The sequence below is a fragment of the Castor canadensis genome, chromosome 8 (assembly GCF_047511655.1).
Source record: "Castor canadensis chromosome 8, mCasCan1.hap1v2, whole genome shotgun sequence".
Lineage (NCBI taxonomy): Eukaryota > Metazoa > Chordata > Mammalia > Rodentia > Castoridae > Castor > Castor canadensis.
In genome coordinates, this window is record NC_133393.1 from 28,921,566 (window position 1) to 28,949,322 (window position 27,757).

At 37.8% G+C, this 27,757-nt stretch overlaps 1 protein-coding gene across 8 annotated transcripts; it reads left to right on the forward strand.

Moving 5' to 3' along the window:
- The first annotated feature begins 7,346 nt into the window (after positions 1 to 7,346).
- Positions 7,347 to 27,507, forward strand: Znf184 (zinc finger protein 184). Of its 8 annotated transcripts, none has more exons than XM_074082661.1 (7): positions 7,347 to 7,501; positions 7,745 to 7,800; positions 7,930 to 8,144; positions 13,168 to 13,235; positions 20,923 to 21,049; positions 21,475 to 21,570; positions 25,076 to 27,507. In XM_074082661.1, exons 3-7 carry the CDS (start codon positions 8,138 to 8,140, stop codon positions 27,052 to 27,054), a joined length of 2,277 nt encoding a protein of 758 aa, XP_073938762.1. In that variant the 5' UTR covers positions 7,347 to 7,501; positions 7,745 to 7,800; positions 7,930 to 8,137; the 3' UTR covers positions 27,055 to 27,507. The 8 variants fall into 8 exon arrangements, with proteins under 8 accessions (XP_073938762.1, XP_073938758.1, XP_073938756.1 ...); XM_074082657.1 differs by having other exon boundaries at positions 8,004 to 8,144; XM_074082655.1 differs by having other exon boundaries at positions 7,745 to 8,144.
- Positions 27,508 to 27,757: the final 250 nt, after the last annotated feature.

The window sequence follows — 27,757 nt, forward strand, 5'->3', positions numbered from 1 at the left end:
AATACATTTCTACACTCCAAAATGTATAGATTGAGCCAACGCTGTGTGTTTTCCTTTCCTCCTTTTGTAATATCAGTCTTACAGTCTAAATGTGCGGGTCATGGAGCTTCCCTGAGCCTTTCTGGGGCTTGGATTACCACCATTGACTTTTCTCCGCTTCTTGGTACCATTCCCTAATCGTAGACAGAGAATTTAGGTAGCCTAAATGAGGAAGAGGGACAAGAAGAGGGAGAGAAGACTGTGAGGAGAAAGGAGAGAGGGAGAAAGGGTGGAAGAGAGAGATTTTTCTAAGGAGGCTTAAAGTGGACTACAAGAAATCCAGTGATTTTGTGGAGAACTGTACTCCACAGGGATAGACCCTGGGCAGTTTTAATAGGGCATTTATTTATAATGTTGTCCCGATGGGTGTGGTGCTGCAATCCCAGCACTCAGGAGGCTGAGGCAGAGGATCTTGAGTTGGAGGCCAGCCTGAGCTACATAGCAAGACCCTATCTCAAACAAACAAACAAACAAACACATCCATAATTCATGCACATTACATCTTTTTAATTTAGTGAACATATTTTAAGAACATATGTTTGCTATCTATGTATTTATTTGCTGAAATCACTGGAACTCTAGCTTTGAATGAAGTTAGACACCAAAGAAACATCAAAAACCTTTTGCACACACACAAAACCCTCAGCAAAACAGAAAGCAACTAGTGATGTATTTGAATTAAGATTGTTAATCAGGGCTGGTGGAGTGGCTCAAATGGTAGGCTGCTGTCTAGCAAGCATGAGGACCTCAGTTTAAACCCCAGTACCACAAAAATAAAGTACAAAGTGGAAATTGAGTGCCTACCATACCCAAGGCACTCAGTATTTAAAAAAAGAGAAAAAAATTTTTTTTCTTTTTAATCATCTGTTTTAGGGTAACAATGAACAGGGAACAGCCACAGCTGCAACCTTATTTGTTTTTCTGAATTGAAAATAAAAAGATTGTAGTAAAACAGATCTCATTGAAAGAGTCAGAAGTTAGTTCAAGAAAACAAAAACTATGCCAGTTACTATTTTGACCAGAAATTGGAAACAAATCATATGTTCATTTATAGTTAAAAAAATAAAAAAGACAGATTGGGTGTTTTCCCCCCATGCAACGGAACACCATCCCACAAAGAATGGAGAAACTATAAGTACTCACAAGTGCATACAGGAAGCTAACAAACTATTACTGAGTGGGGAAAAGTCAGACACAAAACAATACAGAGTGCATTCCATATAGTGAATGCATGCTGTTAGAAGTCAGGATCATTATTAACCTTGGAAGGTAGGACTAGAAGGTCCCATATTTCCCTTGGGAAGGGTTTCTGACAATGGTGTGGTTCTCAGACTGAGTGTTGGGTAGATACACAGGGGTGCTTGCATTGCATAAATTCATTAAGTTTGTATGCTTTTTTGTATATGGGTTAAACTTTAGTAGTTTTTTTTTTTTGGAAAAATTCTTCATCAGAAGGAAATAACATTTTCACTGCTACTAAAACATGTATTATACATTAATATTTATCTAATGGCACCCTAAGATATTTGTTATACATTTCCAGAATCCTAGCCACTCTGCAAAAAAAGACTCATAAATAAGTCAGGGTTATATTTAAATTATTAATCTACACATTTTCTGAGAACTTCCCTATCGTTGTTCTCTCTTTGTCTCCCTGAACTATTAAATAAGCTAATTCAAGTAAAGTGCTTAAAATAGAGCATGGCACCAGGTAGACTCAGGAAACACTTGACTTTTATTCACTGAATTATACCTTTCTTCACTAAATTCTCCTTTTTTGCAGATAGTTTTTCTTGGTGCTTGGCATATAGCAGGTGCCCAATCAATGTTTTACCTACACACTCAAAGCAGCATTATGCAATTTCTTATGCTTGTTCCCATTTATGTATAGACCAACTAGTAAAACTACAGAAGTCACTGGAGACAGAAATTATATATCTTCCTGTTATCCTCAACATGTATTGAAAACCTCATTTGTATAAGGTATGGTTCAAAACTTTCCAAATCATCTGATGCTTAACAGTTTTTCAGTTTACCCCTTCATACATTTTACCGAAAAGCAGCAAAAAACAAACAAAAAACTGAGGCTGCACATTCCACACTTTGCTAGCAATCAGCTCATTAGGGTCCTTTTGTTCTAATCAGATAGACAGAAATGGTTAGGCAGGTCAAGAGAAGCTTTTCTAGTTTTGGCAGTCCTAGGCCCTTGAGTGACCAAACCTAGTGGCAGAACTGGCAGACCCAGAGGCTTATAACTCCAAGCCCTAAAAGCTAGGGGTCTGACACTGCTCCAGGCTTTAAAAACTAGAGCCATTTAAGTCTCTAGGTACTCAGGTTGGAGGCTAACTGTACTAGGCTTTAATCACCTGCAGCCTCAGTACTTAGCAGCTATTGTAATCCTCAGCTTCCAGAAGCAGTGAGTGGGAGCAAGCAAACAGGAGGCCTTGGGTATTGGGACCTTCAGCTCCTACAGTGACTAGTGCTAGAGCTCTCAGGACTAGGGCATCAGCATTCTCAGTCCTTATGGTTTGGAGGTTCCCTGGCACTCTTCCAATGCCAGGCCCACAGTTTCCCTCTCTTGTCTTCTCAATACTTATACATCTCTTCTTGTCTCCACCAACTCTTCTCCCCCTTGTTTCTACCCCCCACTTCCCCACCACTCTCTCTGGAATTCTTCAGCCACCCATTAATTGCTACTACTGCGGCTGCTGTTGTTACCATTACTGCCATTGTTGCCACGGTCGCCATTGTTACCACCATCACTACCATTAGCACTCTGCTGCTGCTTCCACCGTCCTCTTCATGTTATCAGCTCAGCCCACTCCGCTAGTGATAAGCACCAAAAGTAGGCAAGAAAAGACCACTTGAGAGCAGTCTTTTAATGGACCTAATGTTGCAACAACAGGGGGCAGCACAGCAGGGCCTCTAGGCTGACTGGAAAAGTGAACCTAACACCCTGTTTATATAGCCAGACAGGGGTATGGCAAGGGTGTTTGTACCAGTTATGGCACAGCCTTTCATACAAGTGAAGGATTGTGACCTGCAGCAGTCACAAGCCTTGGGTTGGTCTCCCCGGGGGAAAGTGTTCTCCATGCAGCAGGGTGAAAATGGCTGCAGGATCATCTAAAGTTTACAGAGGCTTGTGGTGGCAAAAAGATTAGCACAAGGTGTTCAAAATATTTATGGCTAGGGATTTTTTTTGGCAGTACTGGAGTTTATCAGTTGTGGATAGAATAATGCTTTCTGGATCCAGGGTTGTGTTTCTGCAATAAGCAGCTCTGGTTGCAGTGTAGCTACCTCTAGGTGTCAGTGAGTGCATGGTTAAAGCACTGGGGCTACCTTCAGGATAGTCTGGTCAACTGCCAAAGAGGGGCTACTTGCTGACAGATAGTGCTTTGCTCAAAGCAGCTGGGCAGAAGATAAGGTGGCCTGTCAAACAGCCACTAGTTTTAATCATTCACAGAAAGCATTAAAAGGATGGTATAATAAAGGTTTAAGGTTCAACACATTTAACAGTGCTTAACCCCTGCCCCAATGCCATCAGAAGAATGGGTCCCTTTGATCTGTCTCACTTATAAATCTCCTCAACTAAATATTAAATTCATCACCTACAAGTTTAATTTTCCACCCAAATGTAAAATAATTCAGCCCAGTGCCTGGTACTTTATAACAAGGATCACCATTCCTTCAGTTTCTTATTATGTTCTCTTCATTTCCTTCTGCACCCAGAAGCACACTTAACACTCATATATTTTAAAATAATAAGCTTGCTTAGGACTGTTTTAGATTTATAGAAAAATTGAGTGAGAAATGCAGAAGAGTTCCAATATGCCACCTTCCTCCTCCCTAAATTTTCCCTGTTATTAGTGTCTTGTGATAAATTTGTTATAATTGATATGACAATAGTGACAAATTATAATTAAGACCATAGTTTGCATTAGGGTTCACTGCTGTATATTCTATGGGCTTTGACAAAGATACATGACATGTATTACAGCATCAGATATACTAGTTTCATTGCCCCCACCCCAAATTCTTTGTGTTCTACACCTATTCATCCTTCTTCCCTACACTCAAATAGCTACCAACCGTTGATTATTTTTTTACTATCTTTTCTCTTTTCTAGCATATTGTATAGGTAGAATCATACAGTAAATACCCTTCTTCAGATTGACTCCTTTTACTCAGCAGAATATATGCATTTATCGACCCTAATATCATATTTGTTGAAGCTTGATAGTTTATTTCTGCTCATTGCTGAGGAACATTCCATTGTTGGTATGTAGCACAGCTTATATTCGTGTACTGAAGGACATTTTGGTGGCTTTCACATTTGGGGAATTAGGAATAAAGCTGCTATAAACATCTATGTGCAAGTTTTGTGTGGACATAACTTTTCAATGTCCTTGGGCAAATACCAAGGAGCATAATTGACTGATCCTAGGTAAGAGCATGTTTATTCTTGTAAGAAATTGCCAACTGCCCTCCATTTTACATTCCTACCAGCAATGAATTAAGAGTTCCCATTGCTCCACATCCTTGTCACCATTTGGCGTTTTCAATGTTCTAAATTTGTATCTCATTGCCTTAATTTGCATTTTCCTGATGCCATGTCATGTGAAATTTCTCTTCATACGCTAATTCGTCATCCGATATCTTCTTTGGTGAGGTGTCAAAGCTTTTTGGCCTATTTAAAAAATTTTTTGTTGTTATTTAGTTTAAGAATTCTTACTATATTTTACTTATATACTTGTTTTTATTTTGTTGGTGGGGATCAAGCCCAGGGCTTTGTGAGCATACAACTTACTACTGAGCTATACCTAGAATCCCAGGAGTGCTTGTTATATTTTTGGATACGAGTACTTTAGCAGATGTTTTGTAAATATTTTTATCCCAGTCTGTGGATTTTCATTCTCTCAAAGATTCATTTTTTTCCTAACAATCTATTCATGACACTATATGTATTCTGCAAGATGACTGAAGCACTCTCTATAGTGTTCCTCATTTCCATGTGAGCCATCACCTGAATTGTTTCTGATGTCCACACTTCTACCATCTTTTCAAGACAATTTCGGTTTTAAAAAGTTATATGCCTCAAAATTCCAGCTTCTACTCATTATCAAGTTCCAAAATCACTTTCAAATTTTCAGGCATTTGTAACAGCAGCACCTGACTCCCCAGGACCAAAACCTCTGTTAGTTTCCTAGGGCTGCTGTAATAAATTACCAGAAGCAATTGCACTGACCAAGTGAAGGAATTTGAAGATGTATCAATCTAGAATTTTTCAATTCAAAAAATTATTTATGAGGTTTTTGAGTGTGGAAGATAACTTGACTGACATAAAATGCTTGGATCACAGATATTTCCTTTAAAGTTTTGCAGTTATTTCATTGTTTCTTAGCTTCTAGTATAACAAAAGAGAGATAAAGCATATTGACTTTTGATACTTTGTAATTTTTTGACTTTAGGATGCTGTCTCCTCTTGTCCTTTTAAACTTTTTTTTTGACATATATTTAGTTCTCTCATTATGAACTATTTTAATATGCAGCTGTTTTCTTTTTTTCTTTCTTTCTTCCTCTCTTTCTTTCTTTTCTTTCTTCTAGTGGTGGTACTGGGGTTTGAACTCAGGGTCTCATACTTGCTAGACAGGCATTCTACCACTTGAGCCATGCACCCAGCCTGTGTTCTTTCTTAAGCTCAAAAAATATTTTGTCTCTTTACTAGGGAGTCTAGTGATGGAGATTAAAAGTTCATGGGACCAGATTAGTAAAATTCAAGTTCTAGTTTCCCCATTTGTTGGCTGTGTGACCTTGAGCAAGTTACTCAAGCTATTTGTGACTCAGCTTCTTTTGGCATAAAGCAGAATAACAAAGAAGTAGTTTCATTAAATTGTTTTAAGAATTAAATAAGTTACTAGATGTACAGCACTTGGAACACTTCCTGGCACATAGAAAGGGTTAAATAATAGCTGATTGTTATCTGGCCTGTGATTGACAACTACAATTATCTACATGTTGGCTTTCTATTCTGTGCCACTCATACTTGTCACTTTCTTTAATATATAATATGTTCAATGCTGAGGATTGAACCCAGGGCCTTGCATATGCTAGGCAATCACTCTACCACATGAGCCATGTCCCCAGCTCATTTTTCTTTTTTAAATCATGGACAATCTTTAAAAGACTATCTATCCTAGGGCTGGTGGAGTGGCTCAAGTGGTATAGTACCTGCCTAGCAAGCATGAGGCCCTGAGTTCAAACCCTAGTACTGCAAAAAAGAAAGAAAGAAAAAAAGACTACTCTATACCTAAATGATTCACTTTCTCATAACATTAATTCTTATCCAGTGTGACTTTATTGCTGCATTTTAAATATGCTTGCTATGTTTTTAATCCCTTTTCATCTAGTTTCTTATTTTAGCTGGCTTTCTCACAGCATTCTTTCCTGTTCCATTCATGCCATGTCTTTTTGTACTCTACTGAGAATACCAGATTATTTCCTGAAATTCTTTTCTACCTCCTGCAGTAGATCTTTTCCTGAATCTGCTTTTCTAAATATTATTCCCTTTTGTTTATCTGTAACTTTGTTTGTTTTTTCATACATTCAGCGTTAGGATTTCCCGGTCTAGTGCTTTGTCAGCAGTAAGTTCATCCACTTGACTATATAGCCCTTGTATCCAAATACTGGCGATGTATGGAGGCACATTAAGTGCGCGGGCCACAGCCTTAAAATATAAAAACCTAACTATTTGTTGAATTCTTTCATACCAAGGGCACACTGACAGATTTGCCTTGGGTTGTTCTCAAAGCCACGCACTTGACGTAGGCACATACAGTGAACTACTAAAGGGTAAAATACCGTAACACCACCCGTGGATTTCCGTTAGCATTTTAAAAACCATGGGTGGTAACCAGTTTGAAAATCATGAAAACAATTTAATGGTTAACGACCAATATTTTTTAAACGACAAAGGAAAAGAACATAGATTAGAACGCAGGCCAAGTAATAAAAATATTGTGCCGTGAAATGGTTAAGTTTTAAAAGTACAAGGGTATAAATGTGTGTATGTCTTAAAATTAGTTCGGTGAGACAAATACAACAACCATCACTCACATCCCGAACCATCGGAAGCAAATTCCTGGCGGGTGAAACATCCAAAGACAAGCAGCAGGAACTTACATATTGGTTGAAACCTGGGAAATGTAGTTCAGCAAAATCGCGTGATGCATTCTGGGAATGGTAGTCCCATGAGCCGGCCGGTGCGGCCTAATGCAGTCGGCGTGTGAGGCGGGGCTCTCTGGCACGACCGGAAGTGACTGTTGAAGCCTACTGTGGGCGTGGAAACAGGCTGGCTCTCGGCTAGTCCAGCAGCTTGGCTCCCTTCCTTAGGTGTGGTGACTGTCCCAGAGCCCAGGGCCCAGGATCACAGTGTGTGGACCGCTATAGAGGGAGGAGAGTCCAGGTATCCCCATGGCAACTGCCAGCCCTCTGGGCCAGTGACGTCACCCTTCTGGCTTTGCGTGACTCGGCGTCCGCAGGAGGAAGCTGGGGAGTCCTCGAAGGGGGCGCACCTCGCCTCCTTCTGTGCGTGGCGGTCCCGCCCTGATCCCTTGGAGGGCTTTGTTCTTTGTTCTGGTGTAAGGGGAAGCTGGGTGCCGGGCCCCGCCCTGCTTGTCCACCTTCCAACATTTACATTCTGCAACAGGTGTGTCTTCCTGTATCCGAGCCCGTAGGGGGTGTGAGCCGCGAGTGTGCACAGAGGTAACGGGCCGGGTCTGTGGGCGCCCAGATTCTAGGGTGGGCACTAAGGTACTTTGGCAGAACCTGCCTACTCGATCTTCAGTTTATCGGTAGCCTCACAAGCCTCTCTAGTACTCTTCTCTTGTGCAGGATGTCTTGGCCACTGTTAAGACTCTGAGGTGTGATTGTGACGTATGCTGCTGACTCCATCCTGTGTCTGTTAGGGCAGCCAACCCCAGCGTGTGTAAGGGCTCCGATTCTACAGGGGAGCTGGACATCTGAGACTGAGAGGTACCAGCTAGACGCTGCCTGGGAAACCTGGTGCCCAAGTTCCAGAGGAACGGGATGAACTCCTGAGATGGAAGGTAATGGCGACTTCTGAGGAGAAGAGGCTAGAAAATAGAACTGAGGATCTCGTACATGCAGAGCTGGGATAGGTGGGAGGCGGGAGCGGTGTGTTCAGGGTTAAGTAAGGAAACTGAATAACATTGTAAGGAGAGTCTTGGGGAAGAGTTCATTTTCCCTGACTTCTGGACTAGGGAATGAAAGGAGCAAGAATTCAAAATATCTCTGATCCCTCCCCCATAGAACTTCTCTTCATTACATTTTAGAATGATAATCTTATGGTCAGAAAAACATCTTGGTAATTCATCTCTTCAATGCAAGAATGAGTTTTGAAATATCCTTGCAGATGTCTGTCTGTCAAGCCGTGCTAAACTAAGTGTGGCACTAAACTCGTCATTTTGAGTGCAGGCAATTCCTTATATTAGAAGTGCCTGTTCCTGTAACTTATGTATTGATCTTTGTTCTTAACCTCCACAAGTACAGAAGACTGTTCTTTCTTTCCATTGCTGCTGCCTTTATCTGTGAATTCAGCTGTTACAACCATCTTACAATTTTTTTTAAGAAGTCTAGTTTCAGTTCCTTTGAAGGGTCCATGTGGTATCTCTAGACTTCTCTGAAAACTTTTGCTTGACAGCATTTTTCTTAAACTTCAGTGAGTAAAACTAAACATAGTTCTTTAGATGCACTTTGAAAGTATGATTAAAAAAAATTTTTTTTGGTAGTGTGAATTCAGGGACTTGTCTTCTAGGCAGGTGCTCTACCACTTGAGCCACACACACCAGCCCTTTTTTGCCTTAGTTATTTTTTGGATAGAGTCTACTGTTTTTGCCTGGGCACAGCCTGGGATTAAAGGCACAGGATTGTTGGTTGAGATAGGGTTTTGCTAACTTTTTGCCCAGGCTGGTCTCAAACTGTGATCTCCTGATCTCTGCCATTGGAGTAGTTGGGATTACAGACATTTACCACCATGCTGGGACTATTTTTTGTCTTTTTGAGACAGGACCTTGTATAGCCCATACTATCCTTTATTTTGAGATCTTCTTGCTTCTGCCTCCCAAGTGCTGAGATTACAGCCATGTGCCACCACACCCAGTTTATGCATTGCTTTTTGATTTGCATTATACTTCTGGTGTTTGGCATCAGATTGTTTGTGCTTTGAAAAAGATCACCAATAGCTGGGCCTGGAGGTGGCCACCTGTCATTCCAGCACTTTCCAACTTTATGTCACTTCCACATTTGATGAATATTCCTACATATCATTAAATAGGCCGGGGCAAGAACAAAGCTCTGTGACATGTCAAAATAGACTTCCCTCTACATTGTCTTTGTGTTTCCATTCTTAACATATGTACACGCAGTCAGGTTTGGTTTAACCTGTTAACATGCTGTCCTTTATCTTGCATTGCTTAAAAATAATTTTAATATTGCTAGTATAGATTGGAGCTATAATTTATATTTGCCCTCAATTTTTCTGTCCCTCATATCTTGTTAAAATGTTTTAAATTCTAAGTCATCCCTGTGACCAAATAATCAAGGACAACAATTTAAGAGGAGCAAAGATTTATTTTGGCTCATGGTTTGAGATTTCAGTCTGTTAGTCCTGACTCTGTTGACTCTGGATCCATGGTGAGGCAGAACATCATGGTAGCAGGAGTATGTGGCAAAGGTACTCACTCATGGCAGACAGGAAGTAGATAGGAAAATACCTGGGGCCAGGTATAACCTTCGAAGGCCTACTTCCTCTAGCTGTGCCCTACCTCCTAAAGTTTCTATCACCTCCCAAAATAGGGCCACTGCCTGGAACTAAGTGTTCAACACTTGAGCGTATGGGAGACATTTCATATTGAAACCGTAACAGTTTCTTAAATTTAAATTGACCAAAATGGTTCCATTAATCATTTTGTTTTTTCTGTCTTTTTGGGACTTTACACAATTTTATAGTTGGATTACCTTTCCTTAGCCTTGTAATCATGATAATATTTGTAATATTCACGGAGCATATTTTGAGGGTTTGAACTAAGGGTCTCACACTTCCTATGCATGCTTTGGGCCATGCCCCCAGTCTCACTAAGCCAGGTACATAGTTAGTTTATGTAACTATTACTGTTGTTGATTCTTTTAGTTTCTGTTACTTGAACTCAAAAACATCTTGAGACATTTCTCTTGACTCTGTTTTCTCAAAGTTTGGTGTAGCCAACTATCCTTCTGCATTTTCTTTTCACTGCTAAAAACTCCAAGATAACATTTTTATTTTTGTCCTCAAGATTTCTGTTACAAAATAGTCATTTCCGGTCAAAATTAAGTTGAAACTAATAGTTTATTACTACTACTACTTTCTGAGGTATGACACCGTTAAGATAAATCTAGAATTTCTTTTTTTTTTTTTGCAGTACTAGGGGTTGAACTTAGGGCTTTCACCTTAACCCACTCCACGAGCCCACTTTTTTGTGATAGGGTTTTTTGAGACAAGGTCTCACTAACTATTTGCCCAGGCTGGCTTCAAACTGTGTTTTTCCTGATCTTTGCCTCCTGAGTAGCTAGGATTATAGGCTGGTGGGTGAGGCACCAGCACCTGGCTAAGAATTTCTTGGCTAACATTATTTATACAAAATGAAACTTGATAAAAATGAAACTCTCTAAATGGTTGAAATCATCATAACCATTCTAGCTTTCTTCCATATTCTTCATTTGCCCTTGCTTACCTAAGCTTTCCATGGCATGCTGCTGTCAGCATGGTGCTACTTTTGCTTTTCTCCTTTTGGTTTGTCTACAGTTCCCACTGAGTTTCACACTCAGTATTATTGTATACATTGTCTACCTGTTTCATCTGTCAGATCATTTTGAGTAAGTTTTACCCAGCCCCCTTCCCTTTTTTTTTTTTTGGTTGAGACAGGGTTTCTCTGTATAGCCCACACTGGCCTGGAACTTGCTGTATAGCTCAAGAATTCTTGAATTCTTGAACCTCTTGCCTCAGCCTACCAAGTGCTGAGATTATAGATGTGGATCACCATATTCAGTTTTACCCAGCCCTCTTTTAGCCAAGCCTTGGTCATAAAATAAACAACAGGCCAATGGGTCTTTCTGGAGAACTTGAATGTTGCAACAAAAATTAGATTGTGCTGACCAATCTCAATAGTGGTCTCCCCAGAAGACTGTCCATATATATTAATAGTACAGTCTAGATCCTCTGAAATTATTTGGGCCCTGTTCATTTGATTGTTTAGCTTTTCTTTGTATCCTCAGTCCTCAGTATCCTTATATTTGATCTCTTCTTTTTTTTAAGTTATATAGTTTGAGGGTCTTATTCTAGTTATGACTTTCATCTCAACAAACCTTGGTAATACCTAAAACATTATGTTTTCCTCCTTTTGTTCACATTTAAATTAAGTCACAATCTCATGCATTTGTGTCTGTGGTCATAAATCATCTTTCTTCTCTTCCCCTTTGCCCCCTCCTCCTTGCCCTCCCCTTCCTCTATTGTTGTTGATGGGGTCTCACCAAGTTGCCTAGGCTGGCCTCAAATTCGTGGGCACAAGGAATCCTCCTATGGGGTCTCACCAAGTTGCCTAGGCTGGCCTCAAATTCGTGGGCACAAGGAATCCTCCTATTTCAGTCTTGTAGCTAGGGCTCCTTTTCTCTTTGTGCTGAAGGTTGAGCCCCAGTGCCTGGTGCATCCTAGGCAGACATCCTACCACTGAGCCGTTGTTTTGTTTTGTTTTTTAACCAAGCCTTTTTAAAAAGCATTGTTGCTGTTTCTACTTCAGAGCTCATGTCTCTAATACAAATTTTGTATCTAGAGACATCTTCCTTTGCTATTCTTTCTGAACACATTAAACTTTAAAGGGTACGACATTCTTCTTGTCTGCACCTATAGAAACAGGTGTACCTCATTTGGCTTCCCTCACCTTTATCTTCTCAAGAGAATTTTGAAAGGAATGTTTGTAAGATATTTGTCTCCACACTTTCAAAGAAACAGAGATTGAAGCCTACAGAAGACAAGGGACTTACATAATTATATGTGATTAATTACTGTTAATTTGTCAGTGGCTCTGAAAATCAGACTTTTCTGTCCAAAAGCATAGTTTATTTTCATTTTGTTTTTTGAGGTATAAATTACATAACATGCACAAATATTAAGTGTACAAAGTACAGCTTAAGTTTTTATGTATGTATGCATGTATATTATAGTATAGCCAACACCCACACCAAGACAATGTTTCTAATGCCCAAACTCTCTTGTGTCCTTGCCCAGTAAGCAATCTCTCCAGAGGTAACCACTATTCTAATTTCATCTCTATAGGTCAGTTTGGTCTGTTTTTGAACTTAATGTAGAGTCCCATAATACATTCTTTTGTGTCTGGCTAATTTTTCTGAACATTGTTTATGAGATCTGTGTTAGTCATTAGTTGTTTTCAGTTTTGAGATATTATGAATAAACTTGCTATGAATATTCTTATACAAGTCTTTGTATGCACAGGAATAGAATTGCTGGGTCATAAAGTAGACAAAGGTTTAGCTTTAGTATATGCTGCCAGCTTTCCTAAGTGCTTGATCAATTTATATTGTTCTGATTTCTTTGTATTTCTTGACAGCAATTAGTATTGACCATGTCTATTATCTGGTAGATAAGTAAATAGTATATATTATAGTGATATTTAATTTGACTTAATAGTGAAGTTTTCCAAGGGCCTATGAAGACTTTTGAAAAGTCATCTGATATTTCTTTATATTTTATCTGTAGCAGATAAGAGGCAATAAAATATTTTGCCTCACTTAATGAGAAATACAGATTTAGCTGTGTGAGCCATTTGACTAGTTAAGTATCTAAGGACAAAACTGAATCTTAAAGCAGTGCTTTACCTCCTGAGCCTACTAAGGAGGATACCGAGGCCCCAGTTAACAATATACCTTTTTAAAAATTCTGAAATGTAACAAAAGTGGTGCAGTTTCTGTTATTTCCAAATAGAAAAGTAAGTGTATTTTATGGATTACTAGGAGCAGTTAATTTGGACAGAATTCATTGCATCTTTTTTCCTCCCATAGATCCCTCTTCTCCAGACTCTGTCCATCTCCAAGAGGGATATACCCTACTCCCATCAGCCAGTTTTCGGGTAAGTTGAAATTTCCTGAAATGCCATTTCATTTCTTAGAGTAGGATTGTGTATTCTTTTGCTGTGGGGGATGTTTACCAGTGCTGATAATTTATTCTGGGCTCTCATCTGCCCAGGGACCTCGTTCCTGGCTCTGTCTCTCCATGCTTAACTCATATCTTCACTACTTACCTCTTGCTTAGTATCTTGCCATGCTGCAAGGATGGGGGAGGAAAATGCATACGAAATTTAATTATTTACTTGACTAGACTAAAATGACCACGAAAAACCATGAAATGACTATAAAAATGGTGAAATGAGTACTATGAAAATTAGAGAATGAAATTGTATGTGATCTGGAGGGGCTTTGGAGAGGAGCTTCATGGAGAATGTGAAATTTGTGCTACTTCTCAAAGGATGGGTAACATTTAAATAATTGAAGCAGTAAGGTACAAGGGGCGGGTTTTAAGTATGAAGAGGTTGTTAAGCAGAAGTTCACAAGTAAATACTAGAAGAGTTACATAGGATTCAGAAAAATTTTGAGCAGATGGTTTATTTTGACAAGTGGTAAACAAATGGTTGAATAAGATCAGAATATGAAAGGTTTGAATGTCTGGGTAAAAAGTTGAGGGCTTTATTTCATAGGCCATTTGCAAATAATTAATGGTTTCTAATGAAGGAAAAGTGACCAGATAAAGGTAACAGTTGCTCTATTGTCCATAATTAACCTTATTCTCTCTTTTGTCAGTTCCTTCTTGTTAGTCTTTTCCCCTGCTTCCTGTCCTATAGCTTAATCTTTTACCAAAGAAATAGTCCCAGTTCCTCCCATTTTCAACTTAAGCACTTTCAGTATCACTATTTTTTATTGAGTTATGTTGTGACAATAAACTGCACATAGTCATCCCTCAGTGTCCTAGAGGGATTTGATTTGCAAATACCAAAATGCCTTGGTGATCAAGTCCCTTATATCAGATGGTTTAGTATTTGCATATAACCTGTACATATCCTCCAGCATACTTTAAATCATCTCTAGATACTTACAGTACCTAATACAATGTAAATGCTATATATAGTTGCTATACTGTATTGTTTAGGACGTAATAACAAGAAAAAAAAGTATCTATACATGTTCTTTGAATATATTCTATCCACAGCCAGTTGAATCCACAGATGTGGATATAATTGGTGAAGTTTTAATGTATGTATATATACACGAAACAATCACCACATTTAAGAGTGAATGTTAGAGAACACACTTTGTATGACGTGAAGCCTTTTAAATTTATTGAGATTTGTTTTGACTCTTTTCTTTTGCCCAGAGTATGGTCCATGTTGTAAATGACTATTGTTGGGTGAAGTGTTCCATATCTATATTAATTTCCTACTGCTGCTGTAATTAATCACCACAAGTTGAGTTGGCTTAAAATAACACATATATACAGTTTTAGAGGTCAAAAGTCCAAAATGGGTTGGCAGGCCTACATTCCTATGAATGTGTTTCCTTACCAGCTTCTAGAAGCTGCGTGTGTTAAGTATCATATGCACAGGTTTCAAGGATTAAGACATGGAGGTTATTAGGAGGTTTATTATTTTTTATCTTAGAGATATCCGATCAAGTTGGTTGATAGTTTTGTTCAGATCGATAGTTTTGTTCAGGTCTTTTATATCTGTATTGAATTTCTGTCCACTAATTTTATCCAATTTATTGTGAAAGAAATATTGAAATCTCAGAATATTTGGGTATGTCTATTTCTCCTTGCCATTCTGTGAGTTTTTGTTGCATATACTTTGAAGCTCTGTTAGTTGCATTAAGGATTGATATGTCCTCTTAATTAGTTGACTCATTTATCATTAAGAAATGACCTTTTTTTATGCATGATAATATCACTTGCCCTGAAATTTACTTTGATATTTGTGTCAGCCTTGTGTATCTTTTCCCATTTTTTTGCTTTTATTTATATTTTTTATATTTAAAGTGAGTTACTTATAAGCAACATGTAGTTTTAATTTTTGGTTTTTTTTGATGCTGAGAATTTAACCCAGGGCCTGGAGTATGCTAAGCACATACTCCAGTCCCTGAATTTTGCTTTTAAAATCCAATCTGGCAATCTGTGCCTATTAATTGAGGTGTGTAGACCATTTATGTTTAATATGATTTTATATTTAATGTGACACATTTACATATAATGTGACTGGATATGGGTAAGCTTAAGTCTATTATCTTGCCTTTTGTTTTCTATTCATGTTGTCTTTGTTCTTTTTCCTCTATTCTTTCTTTTACATTGAATATTCTTGATTCTGTGTTATTTCCTTCACTGAAAAATTAACTATATCTCTTTGTTATTTTAGTTGTTACTTTACGTTTACATATTTACCACCATTTACCTCAAGTGACAAACTGCATCATGAATAAGAACCTTAAGTAATCTGCTCCTATTTCTCCCCTCCCAGTTTTTATTAGATTGTTGCCATATATTTTATGTATATGCATTTGTTATAAAATCTACAATAGTTTCAGTTAAGCTGGCAATTATCTTGGAAAGAGGTTTAAGTAATAAGGAAAAAAATTATAATTTCCCAAGTAGTTACCATTTCTGATATTCTTCATTCCTTTGTGTAAATTAATAGTTCACAGTTGGGGATGATTTTCCCCCAGGGGCATTTAGAATTGTTTAGAGAAATTTTTTTGATTGTCATGACTTGTGGGAAGTGCTACTGGCAGCTTCATGTAGAACCACATTTTCATCTGGTATTATTTCCTTCTATTAAAGGACTTCCTTTAACATTTTGTATAATTTATGAATTCCTTCAGGTTTTTATGTCTGGAAAAGTCTTTATTTCACCTTTATTTTTGAATTCTAGTTTGACAAACTTCAGTACTTGGCATTGTTCTGTTGTCTTCTTGCTTGCTTTGTTTGCAGCAAGTAAAGCTACTGTCCTGATCATCTTTGTTCCTTTGTATTTATAAATCTTTTTTCCTCTGGGTAGAGTTTGAGCTATTTGATTACAATGTACCTTAGTGCAGTTTTCTTTGTATTTCTTGTGCTTGCAGTTTATTGAATTTCTTAGATCTACAAGTTTATAATTTTCAAGTTTGGGAAGTAATTAGCTGTTATTTCTTCAAAACATTTCCTACCCCTGTTCCCCCACCCTAGTTGCACATATATTGGGGTATTTAAAGCTTTTCCATAGCTCTCCAATACTGTGTCTTTTTTTCTATATGTTTCATTTTCATTTCTATTTTTATGTCATTGAAGATACTACCTTTTCTTCTTCAGTACCTAATCTGTTAATATTATCTAGTATATTTTTCATTTCTGTACATTCTTAGTTTCAGCCCTGTGAGTTCCATATGCTGCTTTTCAATGTCTTCCGTATCTTCTTAAATTTTTGATATGTGGAATATAGTCATAACTTTTAATGCCCCTTCTCTGTTAATCCTAGCATCTTTGTTAGTTCTGGGTTGGTTTCAGTTGATTGATTTTTTTTTCTTTACTCACTATGAGTATATTTTCCTGCTTCTCTACATATTTGCTAACCTTTAACTAAATGCAGCACACTGAATTTTACCTTATTGTACATATTTTTATATTCCTATAAAATATTCTGGATTCTTATTTTGGGATGCAGTTAAGGTACTGGAACCAGTGCTTCCTTTCAGGCTTTTTAAGATTCACTAGGTGAGCCCAGAAAAACATTTAGGCTAAGTCCATTTTTTCCTCACTAGAGAAGCAAGATCATGTTGAGAACTGTACATAGTGCTTCATAAATTACAAAGTTTTATGGTTTGACTTGTGGGAACGGGTTGTTTTTTCAGTCCTGTTGAACATTGGCACTGGTCCCTTGAATCCTTTTGTATCATTCTTTCCCTGGCCTTCGGTAATCTCATCATACACATACACTGATTGGTACTTTGCTGAATACTCATGAGGAAATCTCTGCAATTCTTGCTTCCCTTTTTTGTATAACTTTCTTCTTTCTAGTAGTTTCTCCTGGAAGTATAATCACCTTGATTTCCTCAAACCGTCAGTAAACTGCTAGGCTCTTCCTGGGCTCCCCCTCCCTGTATCACTGCTTAGAAACTCTCAAGGCAGTGAGTTGGAGCAGTCGTAGGGCTCACTTCATTTGTTTCCTGATTCTCAAGGATCGCTCTTCTTCATTATCTGACCTTCTGTGTATTGGAAACTGGTTGCATTTTTGTATAGAATTTTTTGATTATTTCATGCAGAAGAGAAAATCCGATTCTTGCTAATGTCATCTTAATCACAGCTTGATCCTACTGACATTTGATTTTTAAACTGTAAGCTTTGTTAGGGATGCTGTAACATAACCTTTCCGTAGGCTGTGTTTCAGGGACCCATGACCAGCCCTTAGTTCAGTGATCTACAGGAATGACTCACATGACCCAGCATGACTCATGCCTAAGAGTATTACAGCAAACACACAATAAGAATGAGAAGGAAATGTGTATTTGTAATCAGACTCCCGAAAATCAGGTTCAGGCTTCCAAGTCCTCCCTCTGTGATGGGTATACAAATACACTTCCTCTCTAGCTGTGATCTACACTAATGTGGTAAATATCCACCTAGTGAAGACTGCTTGAGTTTTGGTGTGTTTTTTTGTTTGTTTTTAATTAATTAATTGTTCTGGGCAGATTCTGAGGCTCTGAAGCTACCTCACAAACTCCTCAGGGTGTGAAGTCTGGCATTCTTAAAGGGAGTTGATCACATTGGCCTATGTCTACCATATGATTAGTTATAGTACAGACACCACACTAGGCACCAGGTGCACATCATAAATGTTCATGTTTAAGGAATGGTGACAGTCTGGTACATCCTTTCTAGTGTTCCACACACAGAAAACATCATTAATTGGTGACTATTTAAGCATTCCAAGGTTTGGTTTTCAGAACTTGTTCAAGGGTCAGAAGTATGGATCCTGGCATGCCTGTAATTTAGCAAGAATTGAGCAGACCAAACCTCCTGCTTAAACTCTTTCCTCATAGGCTAGACCTCTCCTGCCTCTCAGGTGTGCTGGAACCATTGTGGGAGCTGGTTGTGTACATCCCTCTGAACTCTGTGTCCAGTTATGTCATGCTGGTAACAATATTGTCCATGGAAAGTACATTTACACTAGATTTTTAGAGCTCCTCTGCAGCTCCCTTCTCTCTGGGATCTATTCTGCAAATTATTTACTTCAGTAATTCCAAGCTGCCACTTTGTCCCCTCAGCTTGTGTCTCCACTTCTTTGCTTAGAGTCCTGTCTTCTGTTCTGCAGCCTGGACAGTGCATCAGGCAGAACATTGTGGGGATTACATTGGTGTTTCCCTTTTCCCAGGAATCTGTCTCACTTTTTTCCTGCTTGTTCTTCAAAATATGAAAACACTTGTTTCAGATATGTCTACTGTTGTTGCTTACCGTCGGAAACCTAGGCCAGTTACTCTGTTGTGGTTAGAAGCAGAATGATAGTTTATCATTTTAAAACAAAGTTAAGCCAGGCACAGTGGCTCACACTTGTAATCCTAGCTAATCAGGAGGCAAAGATTAGGAGGATTGCAGTTCAAAGCCAGCCTGGGCAAATAGTTTGTGACACTCTATCTCAAAAAAAAAAAAAAATCACAAAAAAGGGCTGGTGGAGTGACTCAAGCTGAATGCTCTGTGTTCAAAGACCATTACCACACACACACAAAAAAAGTTAATACATACTCACTCAGTATCAAAAACATTGTAAATGATGAAAAAGAAGAAAGTTCCCCTGCATTGTCTTTAAGTATCACTACCCAGTCCTATTGATAGTATTTGGTTGGGTATTCTTTCAGACTTCCTCTATTCACAAAAGTAAATATGAGATCATACCATGTATATTATACTTAATATATATACGTGTAACCTAATTGATACATAGACATTAAAGTTGTCTATATAAAGTGCTCTAGTGTAGCTGTACCATAAATTCTCTAACCATTATCCTATTAATGAACATGTTACTTTGATCTTTTTTTCTCTCTACACAAATGATATTTTAATGATACTTGCACACAGATTTTTTGCATCATGAGGTGTTTCTGAAGAGTAGGTTCCATAAATAGTAAGACTAGACTGAATAGTATATGCATTTAATATTTTATAGGTCCTGTCAGAATGCCCCAGATTGTGTTTGTGTTTATTCCCACTATAGTACAGATGAGCACTTCAGCGATGTTAGCCATCTATTGTCTTATTGTTTAACAATAGTTATAGTAGAGCATCTTTTGTCTTTTCATAGTTTATTAACAATTTCTTGTGGGACTCTCCTGTTTGGGTTGTTAGTTCTTTTAATTTTGTTCTTATTGTGAGTTGTTCATCTTCTTTACTAATTATTTTTAGGAACTATAAAGTTGCCTTTTTATGGTGTCTTTTAGAAGTTTTACTTTTTTTGGCTGTGCTGGGGATTAAACCCGTGGCCTCATATATGCAAAGCACTCTACCACTGAGCCATACCCTCATCCCCTTTAGGTTTTTATGTGGTTGTATTTGTCTATCTCTTTGTCTTATAACTTTTACCTTCCAAATTTTAAGGTTGCACAACTATTTTCCTGTCTTTTATTTTACTATTTTATTTTAGCTTTTTCTTTAAAATTTAATCAAGCTAGCAGGAATTTTTGTGTATGTTGTGAAGATCTCACCTTAATTATTTTACAAATAGCCATTTGTTAAGATATATTTATATCTTCTTTCCCCACTTAATTTTTATTATATTAATTATATAAAGTGGTTTCATTGTGATACTTCCATGCATGCATATATTGTATTTTGATCATATTCACCCCCTCTACTTGTTCTTATTCCCTCTCCCTCCTTTTCTCTTTACAACTTTAAATGGGTTTCATTATGACATTTCCATAGTGCGTATAACCCTCACTTTCTCCCTCTCCCTTCCCACTGGCTCCCTTCTCCCAAGTAGAACCTCTTTTGCATTCATGTCCTTTTTTTCCTTTTTTTTTTTAAAGTCTGAATTCCATATATGAGAGAAAACTTATAATATTTGTCTTTGAGTCTGTGTTATTTTGTCACTATATCTTAATTAATTTGAAAGTTGCTTAATCCCATTCAACTCTTAAAAAGTATGGGTCTGTTTCTGGGTTGTCTATTTTTTTTTTTAATTGAGTTTTAGCCCATACCAGGGCACTTTGTTTTAATTAACTTGTCTTTGGCATATTTTGAAATGTAGCAGGGCAGATCTCTTCATCCCTCTCATTTACTCAAAAAGCTTTGGATATTCTCACACATTGTAGGTAGGAAGAAATATTATTGGTGATAGCAGTTATGCTCGTAATATTTGATGTATCTTAGAACACAGAGATGTTGACAATGATGAACAACACTGGCCAGTATTAAGTGAGCACTTGCTGTATGCCAGACCCTTAATTAAGCCTTTCACATGTAATTTTTTTTGTGGGGGTGGGGGGGGCAGTGCTTGGGATTGAAGCTAGGGCCTTGCAGATTCTAGGCAAATGCTCTACCATTGAGCTACATTTGTAGCCCTCCACATGGAACATTTCTTATTTAATTCTTAAGAGTACTTCTGTGGTGAGGTGTTGTTTTCATATTTTTACAAAGGTAAACATGCCATACTGTTTTTTAGATAGTTCGTAGCCTGCCTTACTTCTGTCAGTATTGCTAACTTTACCCATCTCCTAAAGATAAATAGAAAATGTTGTGTATTTCAGGAATCAGTGACCTTCAAGGATGTGATAGTAGACTTTACCCAGGAAGAATGGAAACACCTGGATCCTACACAGAGAGATTTGTTTAGGGATGTGACTTTGGAAAATTATACACATCTGGTCTCTATAGGTAAGGATGACTCCCCTGAGGGAAGAGATGAGGGTGTATGGAAGAGGAAAGTTTTCTTGTTCTTAGATATAATTTGCCTTTAAGTTTAGGAACCATACAAGGCTTGTATGCACATATGAATAATAAAAGAAAAAAAAATAAGTTTTGGAACCAGTAGTTTCTAAATTTTGAAATTTTTCTGAAACAGTTTCTACTCTTCAAATAAGCAGAGGAACTAACAGTTTTCCTGAACCCAGATCAGTTTCTAAATTATACACCCATGATGTCTGGGATTTAGTAACAGTGAAGCTTAATATGCTATCCACTGTTATATTTGTCCCACATAACATCCCCTACAGACAGACTGGTGGGACTGCATTCTGATACGGTTTTTTTCCCTTATTACAGACAGGTTTCCAATTGGTTTTTTTTTGCTCTCTTGATAGGACTGCAAGTTTCCAAACCTGAAGTGATTTCCCAGTTAGAACAAGGGACAGAGCCATGGAATGTGGAGCCAGGCATTCCAGTAGGTACCTTTGGAGGTAAGTGACGATGCCAGGAGATAAATGATACTAACTCTAGCTGCCAGCCCAGTAAGAAAGGATTTTATGCACAGATGTGCACACTGCTCCTTGAAGTATTTCCTGTGAAGAAATGAGAACCCATCTGTTCTAGACTCTGATGAACTGTCATGTTACTATCTCAATATAAATTCTATTTTTTACTTTCTTTTTAGAAGAGGTGTCTTTCCTGCCTTTTTCTAAAGCAAAACTCTCAACCTACACTCTGAGTTCCATCTCTTCCTACTTCCTTTGGGACTTTAATTATCATCTCACTTTTCAGCCCTTATAATTTCCTATTTTGGGTCTAGGCTCCATCACTATTACCATCAAACAAATATATAGCCTATCTTTCTAGATACCTTTACTCAACACTGTCAATCTTTCTGGCCACCATCCCATCTCTCCTTTTTTCCTAAAAAAATTTAACAAAAGTAAGCTCCACACTTAACAGCCTTCTTTTTTCTTTTTAAATCACGTATTCCTTTTTAAATCTCATTATAGCTTCTGACTCTTACCACTTTATCATGCTATCTTTGAAGTTATGAATAATTTTCTTCTAAATTACTAGTTCCCAAACTACACAAAGTAACTTTTTCAGGGACTTGACCCTGAAAAAGATAGATAAGCAATACATTTCTAGGGTTAATGGGGTGGAAGATGGAGGTTCTTTTTCAGAGGAAGAGAGGAATGTGTGCCATATTTCAGTTTCAAATGCTAAATTACCTAAAATTGTTTGAGGTTTTTTACTGGAGTACCACTAAATTAGGCATTATGAGTTTCCAACAGGGTTCATAGAATATAACATTTCTCTTCTGTCTTTTTCTCTCTCCCTCTTCTCTTTTCCCTCTTTTTCTCTCCCTCTTCCTTTTCCTCCATACGCTCTTTCTTCCCTCCCTTTTCTCTAACCATGAATATGGTTTCTTGAAACATGATTTAGAAAACTCTTGATTTTTTTTAATTAAGAATTTTATTAGCTGGTGCTTACAGTTTGTAAACTTTGGAAAAAGCAAGTTGTCAAGTTTTATTACAAATTAAAAATGAAGTTTTAAAAACTCCTAACTTAAGAGGGAAAATAATTTTAAAACATTTAAATGTATATTGAAAAAAAAAAAACCCAGTGTTTAAGACAAACAAACAAACAAAACAACTATTTTATTCATTGCCCAAAAGAGATGCATTTAGGTAAAAATAATAAACTCTCCTATGTTACATAGATAATTTCAGTTATCTGGTCAGTGGACAAAAGGCAAAACATTTGAGGTATTTTAGCTTCATTCTTTTGTTTACTTTTTATTGCTGGAATTTAACCAAGCATGATAATGTTGGGAAATCAGTCCTCAGTCTTGCTTTCTCCATCATTTGAACAGATTTATTCTTAGTTGATGAGTTGGCTATTGTCTGTATAAAAAATGACTCAGTTTTGTAGACATCTGTACAGGTAATTGAAGTTATAGCAGTACCTATATTAAGGTAACTACAGGTCCTCAGCTTTAGCACCATCTTTTTTTTAATCCTCTTTATTGCCATCTTCTCTAAGCTGGCCGTGCAGAATCATGATCTATAATTCTGATATAGATTCTGTCTCACTGGTATAACTTGTTCTTTTGCAACTAGGTTATCAGAACACCCAATTACTTCTCCATTTGCACTGTGTATTGGTATCCTTTGACCAATGCCCATAGACTTTTTCCCACCTCTGAAGTACTAGGGGTTGAATCCAGAGACTCATAGGACTTACTAGGCAAGTGCTCTACCACTTGATCTACACCCTTAGCCCTCATTGCACACAGACTTTGTATGTACTAAAATGGAATTTGCTTTCTGAGTAGGAGTGGTGGTGTTCAGCATGGTCTTGTGGAACTTTCTCTAATCCTTCATTATTTATCCCAGGTAATTCTCTTAATTATTGAGTAGAGGACATGACAACATGAATAATATTCATTATGGTCTGCATCATGTTACCCTCAACTGAGTCTCCAATAAGTGTTGGCCATCAGCCACTTCCATGTCCTTTTCTCCTTTAACAGTATCAGACTTCATTTTCTCCATATCCTTCACTATGCTGTACATCCAGGAGATACTGGTTATCATCATCTTAGTGTCATTCCTGTTGAAGAAAATGTATTCATAATCACTTGGCATTCCCATAGTTTATGTTGCATTGATCTTGTCCTTGTTGGATAAGTTCTGCAGATATGAGGGTGCCTACCCTGGTGCATACTGCACCATTATCTATGGAGCCTAATGGAGGGGATGGTAGGCAGCTCTGGGGTCTGTTGCACTGCTGATGCTTGCAACAGTAGTGGTAGTGATAGTGACAGGGCTTACAACATGATAAGCTTCAGAGTTCTCTACCAGTAAAACTGAAGAAGTACTGTTTTTAAACACAGCTTTTGTTCTTTACAGAATATGCCAGCATTGATCACTCTGCTTTTAGGGCAACACTGTACTTCCTGTTAATCTGTTTTCCTTTTTGTTTCTTCTCTTGTTTTGTGTGTTTGCTGATAAACTGTTTTCTTTAGTACATTTTATTCTTCCCATTACTCTCACACGCTTAAGAATGTTTTTTACCTCTGCTCTTTCTCACAGCATTCCTATGGCTTCAACTCTTTTCTTTCCTCTTTTGAGAGATATATTTCTTATCTTACATTTGAACATCCTGGTTATACTGCTACTTCTTCTTTTGCTGGCACTGGGGTTTGAACTCAGGGCCTCATGCTTGTAATGCAGACATTCTTAGTGCTTGAGCCACACTGCTAGCCCTTTTTTGTGATGGGTTTTTTTGAGATATGGCCTCTCAAACTATTTGCTAGGGGCTGGCACTGAACCTCGATCCTCCTGATTTCTGCCTCCTGAATAGCTAGGATTATAGGTGTAAGCCACTGGCACCCAGCTACACTGCTACTTTTGACATTTTCTACACACACACACACAAACACTACTGTAGTCCAGTCCTCCATTTCTTTGCCTAATTCTCAAAATGTCTAGATGTGAACTTGTTATCTTCCTCCAAATAAATTATTTCATTCTACTGTTTCTAGCTTTCTAATTTTTTTAGCAATGAAGCAACAATTATGTTAGTGTTCTGAGATAACAGTGATGGGACCTTAGCCAACTCTTTCCTATTTGTCCTGTCTTTAAATCATGGTTCTTAGATTTTTGTTTTATTATTCATTCGCATGGAATCCAAGTTCAGCTGCCTCCTGCATAGTCAGTCCATCTCTGCCTACTCTTAGCCATCTCTGTGGTCATCTTTTAAATTAACTATCACCTTAAAATGCAGTTTCCTTGTTTTTAAAGATTATCTATGAAATTAATGTAGATGTTGTCTTGCCACTTTCACAATTGATTTGTTCTCCTTAGTTCCTTATAACTTTCTCCCTTAGTAATAGGGCTATCTATTTGAAAACCCTTGGTATTTCCAGAGGTTTTTTAGTTTCATTAATTATTACTACAGTGAATTCTGCATTTTACTTTCTTTCAGACTGTGATACAAGACCTGCAAATAATGTATCACTTCCAGAACTGGGCATTTCTGAAGATCGGTCTTCAGAGGCAACAGTGGAAAAACACAAAAGGGATGATTCTTGGAGTTCCAGTGTCATAGAAACTTGGGAAACTGAAGGCAGTCTAGAGAGGCAGCAAGCAAACCAGCAGACATGGCCTAAGGAAATAAAAATAACTGAGAAGACAATACCCACTTGGGAGAGAGGCCCTATAAATAATGAATTTGAAAAAAGCATCAATGTAAATTCAAGCCTTGTAACACAGGTACCAGAAACATCTTCAGGACAGACCTCTGCTAAAACAAGTGTCAAACAGAATTCACACCCAATTAAAAAAGAGAAATCTTGTAAGTGCAATGAATGTGGTAAAGCTTTTAGTTATTGTTCAGCTCTCATTCGCCACCAGCGTACACATACTGGAGAAAAACCCTACAAATGTAATGAATGTGCAAAAGCTTTCAGCCGGAGTGAAAACCTCATAAACCATCAAAGAATTCATTCTGGAGATAAACCATATAAATGTGATCAGTGTGGAAAAGGTTTCATTGAGGGTCCATCTCTAGTACAACATCAAAGAATTCACACTGGAGAAAAACCCTATAAGTGTGATGAATGTGGAAAAGCCTTTAGTCAGAGAACCCATCTTGTTCAGCATCAGAGAATTCATACCGGTGAGAAACCATATACTTGTAATGATTGTGGAAAATCCTTTAGCCAGAGAGGCCACTTTATGGAACATCAGAAAATTCATACAGGAGAAAAACCTTTTAAATGTGATGAATGTGAGAAGACCTTTACCAGGAGCACACACCTTACTCAACATCAAAAAATTCATACTGGAGAGAAAACCTATAAATGTAATGAGTGTGGGAAGGCCTTCAATGGGCCTTCAACGTTTATCCGTCACCATATGATTCATACTGGAGAAAAACCATACGAATGCAATGAATGTGGGAAAGCCTTCAGTCAGCACTCAAATCTCACTCAACATCAAAAAACACATACTGGGGAGAAACCCTACGATTGTGCAGAATGTGGGAAATCATTTAGTTACTGGTCATCCCTTGCTCAACATCTGAAAATCCATACTGGAGAAAAACCTTACAAATGCAATGAGTGTGGAAAGGCCTTCAGTTACTGCTCATCCCTTACTCAGCATCGGAGAATTCATACCCGAGAAAAACCCTTTGAATGCAGTGAATGTGGAAAGGCTTTCAGTTATCTCTCTAACCTTAACCAACATCAGAAAACTCACACTCAGGAGAAAGCCTATGAATGTAAAGAATGTGGGAAAGCCTTTATTCGGAGTTCATCTCTTGCTAAGCATGAAAGAATTCACACTGGAGAGAAACCCTATCAGTGCCATGAATGTGGGAAAACCTTCAGCTATGGCTCATCCCTTATTCAGCATAGGAAAATCCATACTGGAGAAAGACCTTACAAGTGTAATGAATGTGGGAGAGCCTTCAACCAGAACATACACCTTACGCAACATAAGAGAATTCACACAGGAGCAAAGCCTTATGAGTGTCCCAAGTGTGGAAAGGCCTTTCGACACTGCTCATCTCTTGCTCAACATCAAAAAACTCACACGGAAGAAAAACCCTACCAGTGTAATAAATGTGAGAAAACATTTAGCCAGAGCTCCCATCTGACTCAGCATCAGCGAATTCACACTGGAGAGAAGCCCTATAAGTGCAATGAATGTGACAAAGCCTTTAGCCGGAGCACTCACCTGACTGAACACCAGAATACTCACACTGGAGAGAAACCTTATAACTGTAATGAATGCAGAAAGACTTTCAGCCAGAGTACATATCTTGTTCAACATCAGAGAATTCATTCAGGGGAGAAACCTTTCGGATGTAGTAATTGTGGAAAATCCTTCAGGTATCGTTCTGCTCTCAACAAACATCAGAGACTACACCCTGGCATGAGTACTCTAGGAACATCATAAATGTAGGGGCTGCATTTACTTTGGCTTGTCCTTTTGTTAAGCACCGAAGAATCAGAGTGAATTGTGAAACTCCATGAAATACTTTAACTTTTTACTATTATACTATGGAATGAAAAGTACCTTGGGTTGAACAAATCCAATTGTTATTAAGTAACCTTGTGACATTGGAAAACTCAACTATTTTAAATTTTAATTTCCTCTGAAATGAAAGATTTGGAGTAGATTTCAAAGGTAGTTTGGAGTTTTATACTCAGTTTTGTATATTCACAATATATTCTTAAATGATTTTAGTATACATTGGCACTTTGTGTGCTGCATCTAGAAAGTGTATGTTTATGCATGTTTCACTAGTAGAAGGAATTTGCTTCAGTAACTAGGAATCTACTATGCTCCTGTTCTAATGCACTTAAGTTGTCTAGATAACTGATTCTTAATAAAAATAATTGTAAAATACCCTCAAATTCAGGTGCATATAATAGCCTAACTCAGTATCAGTATTAAAATTTTGTATCCAGGTGACATGGTATATATATGTAGTCCCAGCTAGTCAAGAGGCTGAGGTGTGAGTATTGATTGGGCCCACAAGTTTAAGTCCAGGCTGGACTTTAAATACAAAGAAACCCCATCAAAAAAAAAATCATAGTATTTTGTCTTCTTGCATATTTTTAACATTCTAGGAATTTATCACAACTGCAAAGGTCTG

Bases quoted from the DNA above. Each gene is read 5' to 3' on its own strand.
- Znf184 (XM_074082655.1), top strand. The intron at 13,236-20,922 runs GTAAGTTGAAAT...TGTGTATTTCAG, and splicing joins TCCCATCAGCCAGTTTTCGG to GAATCAGTGACCTTCAAGGA. The intron at 21,571-25,075 runs GTAAGTGACGAT...ACTTTCTTTCAG, and splicing joins TCCAGTAGGTACCTTTGGAG to ACTGTGATACAAGACCTGCA.